General features: G+C 47.2%; 1 protein-coding gene across 1 annotated transcript in view; it reads left to right on the plus strand.

Moving 5' to 3' along the window:
* The window catches only part of GOLGA1 (golgin A1), a 47,218-nt gene that overhangs the window by 21,668 nt on the left and 8,662 nt on the right, over nt 1-16,888 (plus strand). The window contains exons 11-18 of the mRNA XM_029919609.1: nt 3,924-4,049; nt 6,251-6,346; nt 9,459-9,554; nt 11,311-11,460; nt 11,985-12,080; nt 12,316-12,415; nt 15,156-15,300; nt 16,299-16,342. Coding sequence (XP_029775469.1) covers nt 3,924-4,049; nt 6,251-6,346; nt 9,459-9,554; nt 11,311-11,460; nt 11,985-12,080; nt 12,316-12,415; nt 15,156-15,300; nt 16,299-16,342 — 853 coding nt within the window. The remainder of the gene's footprint in view (nt 1-3,923; nt 4,050-6,250; nt 6,347-9,458; nt 9,555-11,310; nt 11,461-11,984; nt 12,081-12,315; nt 12,416-15,155; nt 15,301-16,298; nt 16,343-16,888) is intronic.

Genomic DNA, 16,888 nt, shown 5'->3' on the forward strand with positions numbered 1-16,888 from the left:
TCGAGGTCCATCCACTTTCCTACAAATGGCCAGATTTCATTCTTTCTCGTTGCCATATAGTACTCCATTGTATATATATACCACATCTTCTTGATCCATTCATCAGTTGATGGACATTTAGGCTCTTTCCTTGATTTGGCTATTGTAGAAAGTGCTGCTATAAACATTGGGGTACATGTGCTCCTATGCATCAGCACTTCTGTATCCCCTGGGTAAATCCCTAGCAGTGCTATTGCTGGTTCATAAGGGAGTTCTACTGATAGTTTTTTGAGGAACCTCCACACTGTTTTCCAGAGCGGCTGCACCAGTTTACATTCCCACCAACAGTGTAGGAGGGTGCCCGTCTCTCCACACCCTCGCCAGCCTCTATAGTCTCTTCATTTGTTCATTTTAACCACTCTCACTGGCATGAGGTGGTATCTCAGTGTGGTTTTGATTTGAATTTCCCTGATGATGAGTGACGTTGAGCATCGTTTCGTGTGCCTGTTGGAAGGCACTTCTTTATCAGATGTGTCTTTTGCAAATATTTTCTCTAGTCTGTGGCTTGACCTCTTATTCTGTTGACATGGTCTTTAGCAGAATAGATGTTCCTAATGTTGATGAAGTGTGCTTATCAATTATTTCTTTCATGTATCACACCTTTGGTATTGTATTTAACAACTGATTGCTATCCCCATGGTCATCTAGGTTTTCTCCTTACATTATCTTCTATGAGTTTTATAGTTTTAAGTTTTACATTTATATCTGTGATACATTTAAGTTAATTTTTATGAAGGATGTCAGGTCTCTGTGTCTAGATTCATTTTTTTCATATGGATGTCCCATTTGTTCCAGCACCATTTGTTGAAGAGGCTGTCTTTGCTTTATTGTATTGCCTTTGCTTCTTTGTCAGAGATCAGTCAAGTGTATTTATGGGGGTCTATTTCTGGGCTCTCTGTTCTGTTCCACTGATCTATTTTTCTGTTCTTTTACTGATATCATCCTGTCTTGATTACTATAGTTTCATAGTAAGTCTTGAAGTCGGGTAGCATTAGTCTTCCAACTTTGTTCTTCTCCTTCAGTATTGTGTTGGCTATTGTGGGTCTTTTGCATCTCCACATAAACCTTAAAATCATTTTGTTGTTAACCATAAAATAACTTGCTGGGAAATTGCATTGAATTTATAGATCAAGTTGAGAGGAACCGATAATCTTAACAATATTGAGTCTTCCTATCTACGAACGTGGACTATTATTCCATTTCTTTCATTTTGGGGCTTTTTAAATTTCATTCATCAAAGTTTTGTAGTTTTTCTCATATAGATCTTGTACATATTTTATTAGACCTAAGAATTTCATTTCAGGGTGCTAATGTGAATTGCATTGTGTTTTTAATTTCAGATTCCACTTGTTTATTGTTGGTACATAGAAAACCAGTTGATTTTTGTATAACAACCTTATATCCTACAACCATTCTATAATCACTTGCTATTTCTTTTTTCTTTCTTTCTTTTTTTTTTTTTAGAGTATGAGAAGGGGAGGGGCAGAGAGAGAAGGAGACACAGAACAGGAAGCAGGCTCCAGGCTCTGAGCTAGCTGTCAGCACAGAGCCTGACGCGGGGCTCGAACCCACAACATGAGATCTGACCTGAGCCGAAGTCGGAGGCTTAACCGACTGAGCCACCCAGGCGCCCCATCACTTGCTATTTCTGAGAGGCTTTTTTGCCAGTTTATTGGAATTTTCTACATCAATGATCATGTCATCTACTTACAAAGACAGTTTTGTTTCCTTACCAATCCGAGTACTTGTATTTCCTTTTCTTGACTTATTACATTAGCAAGGACATTTTTTTTTAACATTAGCAAGGACTTCTAATACGATGTTGGAAAGGATTGTTGAGAGGAGACATCCTTGCCTTATACCTGAACTTATTAGAAAAGCTTTGAGTTTCTCATTATTAAGTATAATGTTAGCTGTAACATATCAGGTGTTGGGAACCTGAAATAAAGCAGCCAGAGTGGAGGTGGGGGGACTCCATGTAGGATATGGTGCACAAGAACACTGAACAGAAATTGGTCCCTGATTCTTCTTCTGTGCTTAATTTTGCCTAACACCAAAACTTGTTTGGTCTTTGGTTTCCCCTGTAGAGTCACCTGTATCACTCACATTCATGTTGATGTGTAATAGAATGAGTATAGGTGTTGGCTCCAAAAGACCGAAGTTTGAATCTTTAATTTATCAATAAGGTGTGTGCTTTTGGGCTAGTTCCTAAGCTTCAGTTTCCTTATAAATGGACACGGTGGAGGTGGTTGTAAGGACTAGGGATGGCAGGAAGTGCTTTTCCTCACACTCTGCAAACTACAGCTGCCACGGCTGGACTCTGGTACACATTATGATTATTGCATTATTACTAAGAGACCCATCATGCTTGGTCAGCATGGCCAAACTGTTTGTTCTTTCCTATCTCTCCCTCTGCATTCTCTGTGTCGTATCATGTTACCATTCAGCCAGACGTCTGAGTCACAGACATGGGAGTTGTCTTTACCTCTTCTCCCGGCTTCCTGGTCATGCCGAACTTGTCTGGCACCTCTTTGCATGTGCTGTTCTTTACCCAGAATGCTTGGTCCCTTCTTACCCCCTTCTGCCTGATCCGGATGGGCCTGATCTGATTGCCCCAGTTAATCCCTCCTGCCTCTGATATCTCACAGTACCTTGTGTGTCCTTCTGTTACAGCATGATTGTATTGTTTTATAATTGATTGCGTGTTGCTTCTTTGAGTCAGGAACTGGGTCTGGTTGTATCCTAAGAAGGCAGCACACAGTATAGACTGGATAAAAGTTTATTGAACTATGGAACCTTGAATCTGTTCTTCAGACTTCCCCTCTACTACCTATGCTGTCACCCCTGTGAGAATTTAGAATGGCAAGTGCTTCTTCCTAAAACCCTAAGCCCAAGTTGCTACATTTTATTCTGGAGAGATTAACTGGGTTCCAAGCTGAACATGAAAGTCTGTAGCTTGAAATGGAGCAACAGAAGCATAAAGAAGCGGAATTTGAGGAAACAGTATCTGTGAGGATGTACAAGCCTTCATGGTAAGATGTTGATGCTGTATGAACTTTTCTTGAAGAGAGGAGAATGAGCATCCTCAGTGAATACAAGGACCCTAGGGATCTAAGACCTTATGTATTCAAAGTTTCCTGGAATCCTCTGCTTGAACCAAGTCCCAACCCACTGCCACCGCCACTACCATCACTGCTAAAGAGATAGACTCAGAAGGGGACAGCTGTTGGTTTGGGGCCAGAGTGTGAGATGCGCAGTGGCTCCGCTCCGGCCCCTGTGCTGGGAGCCAGAGCGAATGTCATCATATGTCTTAGAAGTTCTGTCTTAGGCCTTCATTAAGGCAGCTCTGTTGGCATCATTTCCGCTTTATTGAGCCCCACGTGTCCAGGAACATTGTTCTGTTGGTCATTTGTAGAGCTCATGGGGACCTTCTTGAGTGGGCTTAGCTCTGCCAAGTTTGGCATGTGAGCTAAAGATGTAGGCCCTATTGGACTCTAGATTAGTAGGATTAAACGTGTGCTTAGTGAGAGTAAAAGGTTGTAGGTTGTGACAGTATAATCTGATTATCTTAAAGATGGGGAGCATCTTCTCAGCATCTTGGCTGCATTCCACTGAGCGAGGAACCTTGTTCCTTCCCGCATTATCAGTTGCTTAAGTTGAATGAGAAGTTGCTTGCCTCCTGCTACACTCAGTCTGAACCAGTGCCCGTGTGGTCCTGGGTTCTGGTCTTGCATCTTCCCTGTCCCTTTTCAAGGAAGATGTTTTGGCTGAGTGTTTTCTGAGAGGCAGTTGAGAACAGAATTTCAGGGAAACGTGATGATCCCGGAAGAGACAGGAAGTGAGAGAGGGATAGGGAGTAATGTAATCTCTGCTTTCATTTGCAGGCCACTGCTGAGACTCAGGAGAAAGAAAAACTCATCACACACTTGCAGGAGAAGGTCTCATCCTTGGAGAAGAGACTGGAGCAGAACTTCTCAGGAGAAGAACACGTGCAGGAGCTCCTGAAAGAGGTAGCCGGCTCTCTTCGGGCAGCCACGCCTGGGAAGGGAGTGGTAGCACTGGAGGTTTCATGCAGTCACAGAGCTGCGGAGCCAGAGTCCATGAGCAGCCGGGTGGGGAGAGTGCTCCCTCCAACTGTTGATTGTCCTGCTTCCAACAGAAGCAGCCCCCTGTCACTTGTGGGTACCATGTTTTCCTCAGAAAAGGGAGAGCTTCATTCAGAGATGCTTGTGAATGAAGAGCATCACAATCACAGTAAACCCCACCTGGTGGTATATGCCCCTCGGGCTGTCTTACTGCCCTGCTCGCTTCCACCCTTTGCACTTTCCAGTGGCCAAGGAAGATTGTTAGCATCTGCCTGTAGCGTGAGCAAGAATGGCCTTGAGCAGTGAGGGGACTCTCCTTCGCCGAGGGAGGCTGTTGAGCAGACTAGCCTTTTGCCCAGTGGTGTAGGTGAACTGACTTTCTCATCAGACCTGAGCCCACTGTCTGCCCCTCCTTCTCTTTATATGCCAGTGACTGGCCTCACCATGACAGAGGTGGCCCAGCCAAGACCTTTGGGCCTAGATTAGACCCTCACTGTCTATCTGCACCATGACAGAGGCGGCCCAGCCAAGACCTCAGGCCTCACTCTCTGTCTGCACTTAGTTGCAACTAAACATCTACATCTCCACTGCCACTGTTGTCCTTCGGGGCTTCCAGTAGCTCTAGCTGAGTTCATATCGGAAATCTCCAGCCTGCCCTTCCTTCACACCTGACAATCTTACACGCTCCCTCCCTAACTGGTATTCCTGACCACCTCATTCCCGTAACCATCTTCCCCAGCTCCCCTACAGTCTACGGTGTGTATACCCTGGGTCCTGGGATATAAATTGATTTCTGGAATCAGACTGCCTAGGTTTGTATGTTGCCTCTTCTACTTACTAGTTTGTGATTTAGAGCAATTAACTTTATGTTTGTTTTCTCCTCTCTGAAATTGGTTTGATAATTGTACCAAACACATAGAATTGTTAGGGTTCAAGGATACAGTATGTGAAGTGCTCAAACTGAAGCTCTAGAACATAGTAGGTCTCAGTGTATTTCAGCAGGTGATACTATAATCATTATTATTGTGCCGTTGTCATCATTATAAAGCTTAATGTGTATAGGAGTTACTTGGGGGAGTTTAAAATATATATTCCTGCCCACAGGTAGCCTTTTTCAGTAGGCCTTGTGTGAGCCTCCGAGTTTAACAGCCACTACCCCCACCTCCATCAAGTTAGTCTAACACCAGTGTTTGGATAATCCCACTTTCAAATGTATTGCCTACCGGTACGCCTGAGTGGCTCGGTCGATTAGGCATCTGCCTTCAGCTCAGGTCGTGATCTCGTGGTTTGTGAGTTAGAGCCCCACATTGAGCTCTCTGCCGTCAGCACAGAGCCTACTTCGGATCCTCTGTGTCCCTCTCTGTCCTCCGCAGCTCATTCTCTCTTAAAAAAATAAAATATATTGCCTGCGGAATTAAATTCAAATTCCTTTCTGCGGCATAAAAAGCTTCTCATGATCTGGCCCTTGGCCTGATTTTCAAGTTTTGTTTCTCGACCTGAATCCACTTTGGCTTTTTGCAAGTTGTAGCTCCCTGAGCGTCCCAGGCTATTTCACGACTCCACTGACCTTCCCTCTGCCTGGGTGCTCCCTCCCACCCCTGGCCACCTGTGAATTAGGAAGCCACCTACTTCCCTGAGGCGGCGAGGATCCCGTTCTGGGCTCCTGTGGGCACTCACTGCACTCTATTCTACGATCTTTTTGTTAGTCTTTTGCCCCAGCCTCAAGGCCTAAGGACTGTGTCAAATTTATGTGCATACTTTTTTTAAATTAATTTTTTTTTAATATTTGCTTATATTTCAAGAGAGAGAGAGAAAGGGAGACACAGAATCTGACACAGACTCCAGACTCTGAGCTGTGAGCACAGAGCCCGACACAGGGCTCAAACTCGGGAACAACAAGATCATTACCTAGATCAAAGTTGGATGTTTAACCAACTGAGCCACCCAGGCGCCCCTCTGTGGAATGTGTTATGTGAAATTTTTCTCAGTCACCTGTTATTTTTGCATATATATTATGCATTTGTGTCCTTTGTGTCTTGTACAAATCAGAGTATGTTGTAGACATCAGCAAGTATTTATTCAATGGGAAATTGACTATTTTCTTAAACTCTTCCTTCAACTTACAGAAAACAGTTGCTGAGCAGAATTTGGAGGATACCAGACAGCAGCTCTTGGCAGCCAGAAGCAGCCAAGCCAAGGCCATGGACATCCTGGAGACTCGGGTACTAACCTCACTCCTAGTGATTCCTATGTCTGGGTGGTAACCTGGATGGACCACATGGTTGTGGGAGAATCCCCTAGGGTCAGAGGTTTTTTTTTTCCCTTTATTTTGTTTTTTTTTGGTTTCATAATGTTTGTTTATTCTGGAGAGAGACAGAGACAGAGTGCAAGCCGGGAGGGGTAGAGAGAGGGAGGCACAGAATATGAAGCAGGCTACAGGCTCTGAGCAGTCAGCACAGAGCCCGACATGGGGCTCGAACCCATAAACCAAAAGATCATGACCTGAGCTAAAGTCGGATGTTCAACTGACTGAGCCACCCAGGCGCCCAGAGGTTTTCTTTTAAAGGAACTGTTGAGGATCTTACTTACACAGGACTGAGTTAGCCATTTTCTTTATTCTTGCCATATTGCCACCATTGTTCTACACAAAATTGTTCTCTTGTTTATTCATTCCCTTTTATCCCCATTTCCTTCCCTCCCACAGGAAACCATTAAAAGGTGGTTAATAGAAATCCTTTTGTTATTGGGCTGCCTTAAAGTCAGTGGCCTTGTTTTGTGTGCGTGTGTGTTAATTTATGTGAGTGCGGTGGTCCCCAGTCCACTGTCACCTTCCCCGCCCCATCTCCTGGCTGTGTGCACTTGATGGCGCTCGCTACACTGCAGCGTAGTCGGCTGCCAGTGCTGCACGTCCAGATTGCTGCCTTCTTCCCGTCACCACAGATGACGTCCCTGGACAGCTCTGTCCCTGTCGCCTTGAGGGTAGAAAACGATAATGTTACACCTAATGTGACTAAGTAGGATGAGAATGTTCTACGATGTCTGTACTTGGCTCTGCTCCCCCAGCGTGCTTGAGGGGTCCTGTGTCATCTGCTTTGCTGCCTTTTCCAGCCTTTTATTTATTTATTTATCTTGCCAGTTTAATGGTGTGCGAAGTGGTGGAAGGGGAAGGGTCTCTGTGGAGCCTCTTTCTTAAGGGCATTAATCCCTTAAGAAACCTCACCGCACCTCCCAAAGGCATCACCTCCTGTCCCCATCACGTTAGACATCAGATTTTCAACATAAATTTGGGGGGACACAAACATTCAGACCATCACAAATGCTTAGCTCATTTTTAAAATCTTATTTCCTGATAAAAATCTTTAAACATCTGTTTTTCTCGGCACAGCTTTGTTTGTATTATTAGAATTCACTTCTGTTTCTGAATTTCTATTTTTTATTGCAATAAAATATACATGACATAAAATTTACCATTTCGACATAGTTTCAGTGTACAATTCAGTAGCATTAAGCACATTCACACTATTGTGTATCCACCACTACCATCCGCGTCCAGAACTTTTTCATCGACTCAAACTGAAATTCGATCTGCATTGAATCCTAACCTCCCACTCTCTCCCACCCTCAGCCCCCAGCAGCCACCATTCCACTTTCTATCCCTATAAATTTAACTATTGTAGAAACCTCATAGTAGTGGCATCATACAATATTTGTCCTTTTGTGTCTGGTTGATTTCATTTGATATCTATCCTCAAGGTTTATTCATGTTGTAGCATGTGTCCGAATTTCATTCCTTTTTAAGGCTGAATAAGCCTTTAAAAAAATTTTTTTTATTCTAAGTGAACTCCATGCTATGAAGTCTTGAACTCATGACCCCAAGATTAAGAGTCACATGCTCTCCTGCCTGAGCCATCCAGGTGCCCTGAGGCTGAAAAAGCGTTTTTAAAAAGGCTTTCATTCCTCTCTCTGTCTCTACCATGTTTTGTTTATCTATTCATATGTTGATGACATTTGGGTTATTTCCACCTTTTGGCTATTGTGAATAATGAACATGAGTGTAGTAGTGTGAACAAGGTTTTTGTGTGAGCTTTTACTTTCATTTCTGTTGGGTTTATGTTTAGGAGTGAAATTGCCCAGTTATGTGGTAACTCTGCTTAACCTCTTGCAGAGCGGAATCTTGCTGGAGCTCTGCCTCTGAATTGGACTTGGGTAGATCCGCTCTGAACTCAGGAGTTTATTTATTTATTTATTTTTTAATTTTTTGTTTTTATTTATTTTTGATACTGAGAGAGACAGAGCATGAGAGGGGGAGGGGCAGAGAGAGAAGGAGACACAGAACTGGAAGCAGACTCCAGGCTCTGAGCTAGCCGTCAGCACAGAGCCCGATGTGGGGCTCGAACCCACAAACGTGAGATCTGACCTGAGCCAAAGCTGGAGGCTTAACCAACTGAGCCACCCAGGCGCCCCTGAACTCAGGAGTTTAAAAAGCTAGGTTTCAGTTCTGGTTCTACCTCTAATAAAATTTGTGATCTTGGACAAGTAATACTTCTCTCATCTATGGAAATGTGCTGTTCTCAGGGAGTTGCTTCAGTTAAATCTTACATGTGAAGGTGTGTAAAGAGCCATGAGACCTGAAAATCTCCTCTCGTTGGGTGCCTGCCTCTCCTGGACAAAGCTGCAACCTTCCTTGTGTTTCTGTTTTCATAATAAGCTTCCTCAAGGTCAAACCTTATTCAGTGATCAAGAGTTATTTATAAGGGAAATTGGCAAAGACAGCTCGAATCAGATAAAAATGACCCATTGGAGAGCTGCATCTGGCTCTGCGCACGGCATGTCGTCCTGTCCTTGGGGCCGGCCTCGCGTCCTAGTGTGGTGTCAGGTCCACAGTCTGTGTCAGTTGACACGTGGAGTGAGTGAAAGTTTGTCAGGTGAGCCGACATCCCGCTTCCGGAAATCTGTCCTAAGGAAGCGGCTGAAACCAGGTCAAAAACTGTTGAGTGAAGATGTCAACTGTCTTAGACAGGAAAGCAGGAAACAGCCTGAGCGCCAGCACCGGAGGCGGTGATTCAGGAGATTGTGAAACGTCCCTTAAGGAAATAATCTAAGTTCTCAAGGCTACATTGACACACAAAAGGAAACTTGAGTGAGGAAGAAAAATACGAAGTTTTCCTTGAATTTTTTTTTTTTAACTCACAAAAATAGGAAAAGAATGTCAGGATAGTGGCAATAATGGTAGGCTTGGAGGTGTCCTTTCTACTTTAAAATATCTCTGGAACGTACCTGTTTTTTACCCCTCTTTCCTTCCTTCTGAATGAAGACTGCCTCCTTTCCCCTCAGGTGCAGGAGCTCGAGCACAGCTTGCAGGCGTCTGAGGAGAAGCTGAAGCACAGTGGTGACGTTGTGGCCGCTCAGGAAGCTCAGATCCGGGAGCTTGTAAGTGGTGGTGTGGCTGCTGTGTTCTGGGCCCTTGATGCCTGCCCTTCACGCCTTTGCAGCTGCCCCAGCTCGCCCCGGTGCCGGGACCTGACCTCAGCTACGCCTGTTGAGCTGGGTGTGAGCAGGTGGGCCGCTGCGGTAGAGGGCGCCCGGACGCACTGCGTGCTGCAGGATCGGAGTTAGTCAGGGAGGGCGAGACCGGCCAATTCCCATCTGATGGCTGGCCAGCGGCCCAGCCTAGGTCTGGGTCTGCTAGAGGCAGTAGCTCTGCCGGCTGCCAGACCTCCGCTTGCGGCCAGGACTGAGGAGAGCCCGGCAAGGGCTTGGCCAACCATCGCAGCCCCAGGTGGGGTGTTGAGTTAGAAACTAGAGAAATAAAAGCATCATTTATGTTTGCCATGCCAGTCACTGTGCGAGGTATTCTGCACGTGTTGTATTTAGTCCTTGCTACAGACCTAAGACGGATGTACTGTTCTCATTCTCTCGAGGAAGCGGCGTCAGGAAGACTGGGTCACTAACCCAGTGGTCACGGTCTCTGGTAAATGGCAGTACCCACATCGCTCTTAGGCCAAGGCCCTTGTTCATCGTCACTGTGTTATACAGACTGTCCCTGATTTATAATGGCTCAGCCTAAGGATTTTCAGCTTTATGAGATGAGAAGTCCGTACGCACTGAGCAGAAACCATACTTCAGATTGTGAAGTTTGAGCTTCTCCTGGGCTAACGGTGTGCCATACAGTGGTCTCCCTCGGTACCATCCTGCGGTTGGGAGGGCCGCAGCCCCCAGGCAGCCAGGCCATCACAGGGGAGACAGCCGATTCTGGTACCAGGCAGACTTTCTGTTTGTCACTGTCAGCGCAGTAATCCGTAAATTACAGGAGATAGCCAACACTTTAATATAAAACAGACTTAGCCCAACTTTAGGCTAATGTAAGTGTATTGATCATTTATTTTTATTTTTTAAAAGATTTTATTTTTAAGTAAGCCCTACATCCAGTGTGGGGCTTGACCTCGCATCCCCGAGATCAGGAGTGCTCCACCAACTGAGCCAGCCAGGTGGCCCTCTTCCTTTTTTTTTTTAAGTAGCCTAGGATACTTTATTATTTGTTTTAATGTTTGTTTATTTATCTTAGAGAGAAAGAGAGAATGCATGTGAGCAGGGGAGGGGCCTATCGAGAAGGAAACAGAATCCAAAGCAGGCTCCATGCTGTCTGTGCAGAGCTGGATGTGGGGTTCAAACTCACAAACCGTGAGATCATGACCTGAGCTGAAATCAAGTCATTCAACCAACTGAGCCACCCAGGCACCCCTAGCCTAGCCTACTTTAAATGCTCAGAACTGGGGATGCCTGGCTGGCTCAGTCCATGGAGCATGTGACTCGTGATCTTGGGGTTGTAAGTTCAAGCCCTACATTGAGTGTCAAGATTGCTTAAGAATAAAATCTAAAAAATAGAGTAGGCTAGGCTGAGCTAAAGTGCTTGTTTTGACTTAATACTTTCAACTTACAGTGAGATTGTCGGATTGTGACCCCATCCTAAGTTGAATGTACTGCCTCCCCAAGAAAAGCCTCAGCCCTAGAGGGCAGCACCGAGACCAGTCCCAGACTCTAGCTCCTGAACAGGCTTGGGTGACCGGCAGCACCCAGGTCAGAGAGCAGGAAGGAGAGTTGTTCCTACTGGACCCCTATCTCCGGGCCACCGAGGGCCAGAATGGGTGAGGTCCTCACTGTCACCATGAATATCTGTCTTCTGCAGGCCGCCGCAAACAAGGAGAGCAGCTGGGCCCAGCAGCAGGCCCTCGCCCTGGAGCAGCGGTGCACGGAGCGCGTCCGCACCCTGGAGGCCCAGCTCGCAGCCCTGGAGAGCACCCGGGCGGCCGACCGGACCGCCGCAGCGCGGGAGGTGGTACGTGAGGGACGGAGTGGGGCCAGCCTCGTGAGCACCCGGGTCACGCTGCTGGGCCACGGGCGTTGACAGGAAGAAGACCAGCCCCCCTCTCAACTAGGGAACCACTTTATGGAGCAGTTTTTATCTTTCCAATGAGACACCTGCTCATGAGAATGGATGTAAAAAGACTGCTTTTTATAAAACCCCAAACAGATGGGTTTTCTTTCTTTTTGGGCTGCGCAGGGACTTGCTGACGCTTCCTGACCAATTCCAACCTCCTCCTGTCTTGCTGCCGTCTTCTTGTTCCTCCCTCACGGCTTCTCCCTTTCTGGTTCCTCCTCTTCAGAGGCAGATGCCCTGTTTGTTCTTGTGAGGAGGGTGTCAGCTGGCTCTCTCTGACCCCCAGCCCATGCTCCTCTCCCACCCCTGCGGGGACCCAGCCGGTGGGGTGCAGTAGTAAAGGCTCCGAGTCTGTAGGACTGTGCCCAGGGCAAATAGAGAAACGCCCTTTTTGTTTTACATATACTTTTCTCAATTTGCAGACAGAACTGGAGCAAGAAAATGCAGCCCTTAAAGAAAGTAAGAATGAATGTGAACGTTCTTTGCAACACCACCAACTTGAACTAAAGAAGCTTAAGGTATTTACCTAATGGCATCTGCGTGTCACAGCAGGGGCCCATCTTTTACACGTGTATTGGGAGCAGCCCAGTGAAAGCCCTGTACTCAGAGTGGAGAAGGTGGGAACTGGCATTTGTTAGAAACGTCATCTCATTAAGTCCTGTCAGCAAGCCAGGGTGGGAGGAGGAATCACACTCACTGTGCAGTTAACATCACTGAGGCTCCGTCTGTGAGTAATTTGTGCGACTTCCATAGTTAGTTCCAGGCGGTGCCCGTCTGACTTCATGCAGCCAGCCCTTCCTCTGTGTCATCGTCAGCAGCTGCCCGGAAGTCATGCTGTCAAACCACCCGGGCTGTTGATCTTTCCGGCGAGATTAGCAAAACGAGGACTTAAATGGTCGTAAGGACCCCATCTGTTTAAGTCGGGACCACGTGTAGAGATGAAGAAACAGATTGCTGGGTTCTCACCCTGTCCCTTTTGTAGACTTGGTTCTTTAATCCGACGTTGCCCCCTTCCCTACTGGACATAACTGGATGCAGAGGAACGTTTCTGCCGCTTTTTTATAGGCCCCCAGGCTCCTCTGTCCCCGTTTGTAGAAGCCCTTAGATGATGGATCATTGCAGTACTTGCCCAACTTGGTCATGACACAAAGATCTTTTGGTCGTTTGGTAGAGACCTTCCCTGAGAACACCCACAGCTGCGGGTCCGCATTAAGTAAGGTTTCAGTACTAGTCTCTGCTAAGTTAGGTGCTAATACAGTAGAGCCGTGTCGTGGGAAGCGTGTATTTTGGGGTCAGATATTTTTTCATGCATTCCCAGCAAACACTGGAATAGCGGTAGGCACCAGTGTAGGTGCTGGGATGTGGCAGTGAGCAAAACAGGCAAAATTTCCCCTGGTGGAGCAACTGAAAAATAGTCGTAAATGCCCTGCAGAAAGTAAAGCGAGTGTGGAGGACAGGGAAGAGAGAGGAGAGGGCTGGCTCTAAGGTGGAGGTGAGGAAGGGCTTCCGTGGTATTTGAGCAAAAGCTCTGAATCATGAGAAGCAGCCAGCAATATGACTATTGGGAAAGAAATATTCCAGAGAAGAAATAGCAAACAGAAAAGCTCTGAGGCAGGGGTGCCTGGGTGACTCAGTCATTTGGGTGTCCAACTTGAGCTCAGGTCATGATCTCATGGTGTGTGGGTTCAAGCCCCACGTCGGGCTCCAACTCAGAGCTTGGAGCCTGCTTCAGATTCTGTGTCTCCCTCTCTCTCTGCCCCTCCCCTACTTGCTCACTCTATCTCAAAAATTTTTTAAATAAACATTTAAAAAGATTTAAAAAAAAACAGAAAGAAAACCTCTGAGGCAGAAAACTCAAGTTTGTCAGAGAACAGCCCCAAGGCCAGGGTGGCTGCTGCTCTGTGCTCAGGGAGGGGGGAGGCAGGCAGGCTTAGGGAGTTTTACGCAAAGAAGTGATGGGAGGCTTTTTTTTTTTTTTTTAATGATTACTTTGATTCTTTGTGGAGCATGTTCTGGAAGGGAGGCAAGTACAGAAGCAGGAAGACCTATTTGGAGGTGCAGATATTACATTGCTTACCATGTTTAAGGGCATAAAAGACAAAATTGCAAATTTCAGCAAAGATTTGGAAACTGTACTAAATGGCAGCAGTTTTAAAAGCGAAAGAAATTAGAGTGTGGGAGCTGGAAAGCGTAGCGCTGGAACTCCTAGTGTAGCCGGCACCCACGGGGCATGAGGGGACTTGGGGGTCATGAGCATTTTCATGGTTGTCACCGTGGTGATGGTTTCTCCATAAGCCGCCGTATTCCACACTTAAACTGTGCGCAGCGTATTGTCAGTTACACTTCACGGAAGTTGTTTTAAAAAAAAATACGTTTAACAGCAGATTAGCACTCATGAGAGAATTAGTGAGACGGAAGAAAGGGCAGAATGAAAAAGAAGAGACATGAAAAAAGGGTGCTGCAAGGTGTTTGCTCACCTGTTAGTGGGTGCCCAGCGGGGAACGCGGAAGTGAGGTGAAGCAGTAATAGCTGAGAATTTTCCAAATTGCTGAAAGCTGTCGGTTCACAGGTACAGCTGTGAGAATTCTTACAAATCCAAAGGGAATAAATGCTATTTTTCCTTCTTCTTTATTCTAATTTTTTTTTTTTTTTGAGAAAGTGCAAGCTAGGGAGAGGCAGAGAGAAAGGGAGACCCAGAATCTGAAGCAGGCTCCAGGCTCCCAGCTGTCAGCACAGAGCCTGATGTGGGGCTCGAACTCATGAACCACAAGATCATGACCTGGGCCCAAGTTGGATGCTCAACCACTAAGCCCACCAGGGATCCCTAAGTTTATTTTTTTTTTTTAATAATCTCTACACCTAACGTGGGGCTCAGATTCATGACCCCCAAGATCAAGAGTCACAAACTCTTCTGACCGAGCCAGCCAGGCACCCCCAGGATGAATTTTAAAGTCCATACCCAGACACAGCCTGGTAGTAGAACTATAAAAACCAATAAAACAGAAACAAGGAAATGGTCACCAACAGATTGGCACTAAAGGAGGTGCTGGAGAGCATCATTCAGGTGAAGGAAGATGGTAGACAGAAAGTAGATAGGAGACTGTAGGAAGGAATGAAGGTGCACAAAGAGAACCGGAAAGTCTCTCCTACAGTGTGTGTCCGTCACGGTCTGGTCAGGCTAAAGGAACCAGACCGTTTATTTGAGTGAGATTTATGATCTCGTGTAAAGTTTCTAGTCCAGCACTGAAACAGTTAAAAGGTACTGGGAAGGGAGCCACTGCAGGAACAGCAACAACTAAGGGAACAAAGCAACGAAGGTTGAATTATTAAACTTGGGAATTAAGACAAAGGGCACCCCAGGTCTGACACTTGGGCCTCTGAACAGGGGACGCCGTTCAGTGGGCACTGATGTGATGGGGGGACCGGGCAGCGAGTGAGGTCAGCCCTGGGGCTGGGGGGCAGGCAGAGTGGGTGCAGATGCTGCTGCGGGGAGAAACTGCCCTCCTGCCGCTGCCAGGGCAGCGCCCGCGCCCCACAGAAAAGGAAGCTGACAGGAGGGAGCTAGGCTTTTGCCGTGTTCTCCGGCCTTGCAGTCTCCCTCGAGCTCCACCTGCTGGCAGAGGTGCCCGCCGCACCCCCAGGACGCGCAGCTGGGCAGCCACGTAGCTGGCAGAGGCCCAGACCAGACGGAGCCTCGTCGCACAGCAGAGGAGAAAGGGGCAGCGGGGCCCATGGGCTGTAACAGAAACCGGCACACACAGGCTGCTTAGAAGTGTGGTTAATTTTCAGACGCTTGGGGAATGTTCTCGGTGTCTTGGATTTCTAGTTTACCATTATGAGCAGATCATACACTGACTGATTTCAGCCCTTTGATGTTTATCGAGGCTTCTCATATGATCCAGCCTGTCACAATCTGTTTGGGGAAAGGTTTCCGTGCGCGGCTGCTGTGAGGGGAAAGCGTTCCATAAATGCTGATTGGATCAAGTTGGGTGACAGTAATGTCCAAATCTCTGTGTTTCCTGATGTTTCTTTTTTGTCTTCCTGTTCCATCCGTAAGAGCGGGGTGCTAAATCTTCAGCTGTGAGCACGGATTTGTCTCAGTTTCTCTCTTTCATCCTGCTGGCTGTTGGTCTTTGCTTCAGGCGTTTTGAAGCACTGCTTTTAGGCGCATCGCCATTTAGACTTGTGTCCGGAATGCACTCCCGGGTACGGGGCGCTGCCGCACGTGGGTGGCCTGGTAGTTCATGTGGCCGACCCGGCTGCGCCAGGACCCTTGAATGCCACAGTCCCACGTTGTGTGTGGCTCTGTGGCAGTTACAGACTTCAGAGCCACAGGGGCCTCGCTCTGTGTGCCAGCCTAGCCCCTCGCCGACAGACTCTTGAGGGAATCTAGTTTCCCTTTTTTATAAACTGAAGATAATAACCCTTGACCTTGAGAGGACTGCTCTGAGGATTGAGCATGACCATGGGTAAAAGTATCACATGTAGTTCCTAGCATGGAGGTGCTTTGAGTCTCTGGTTCCTGCCCTTACCTGCCTACCTGCCTTCCTGCCTTCCGCTCAGTCTTCCTGCTGTCCTCTGAGACCCCAGCAGGCCGACCTTTCTTCTAAATGTCCCCAGAAAAGGCTTTTGCCACCTGCCACCTGGGCTGGCAGGGCCACAGTTCTGTAGTGGCTGCTCCTCCCTGAGGAGGGCTGTTGTCTGGCATAGTGCGGGCTCCCGCCTTTTGAATTCAGGCACGAGGTTCCCTCGTCTCTACGAGAGATGGACTCAACAGAAGGTCAGTTCTGACAACTCCACCGTGGGAGCCCCAGCTGCTGCGTCTCCCTCCATCATCCCACTTGTTCTGGCATAAATGGAAAGGGAGGCGTCATAGTGGAGTTGAGTAGCTCCCAGAACCAGAAAGACTTGTCTGACTGGAACCTGGGGGTGGGGGGCCTCAGGTCTCTTTTCTTCCTGCATCATGCTGTTTCTTGCCCTGTCAGTTACCCAAACTCTTGGCCTTCTTTTCCCCATGATGCAGATGGTGGCCTACAAGTTGGGTGGACGTCACAGCAGCAGCTCCAAGCTGTAACATGCCAGCTTAGGAAAGAGGGCTTCTCCTCAACTTCACCACATCAAAAAGGATTCTGATACAAAAAGTGATTCTGATTGGTCCATCTTAGGTGACAGAGCCACCCCTTCAACCAGTCAGTTTGGCCAGGGGGCTGCAGTGCTGCGATTGGCCAGGCCTGAGTCACATGTTTCTCCTTGTAGCCACACAGTGGGCAGCCCTGGGACAGCCATGTGGGATTGCAGGGTGGAAGTGGGGAATAACAATAATGAG

This window comes from Suricata suricatta, chromosome 13 (assembly GCF_006229205.1).
Source record: "Suricata suricatta isolate VVHF042 chromosome 13, meerkat_22Aug2017_6uvM2_HiC, whole genome shotgun sequence".
In the NCBI taxonomy this organism is placed as follows: domain Eukaryota; kingdom Metazoa; phylum Chordata; class Mammalia; order Carnivora; family Herpestidae; genus Suricata; species Suricata suricatta.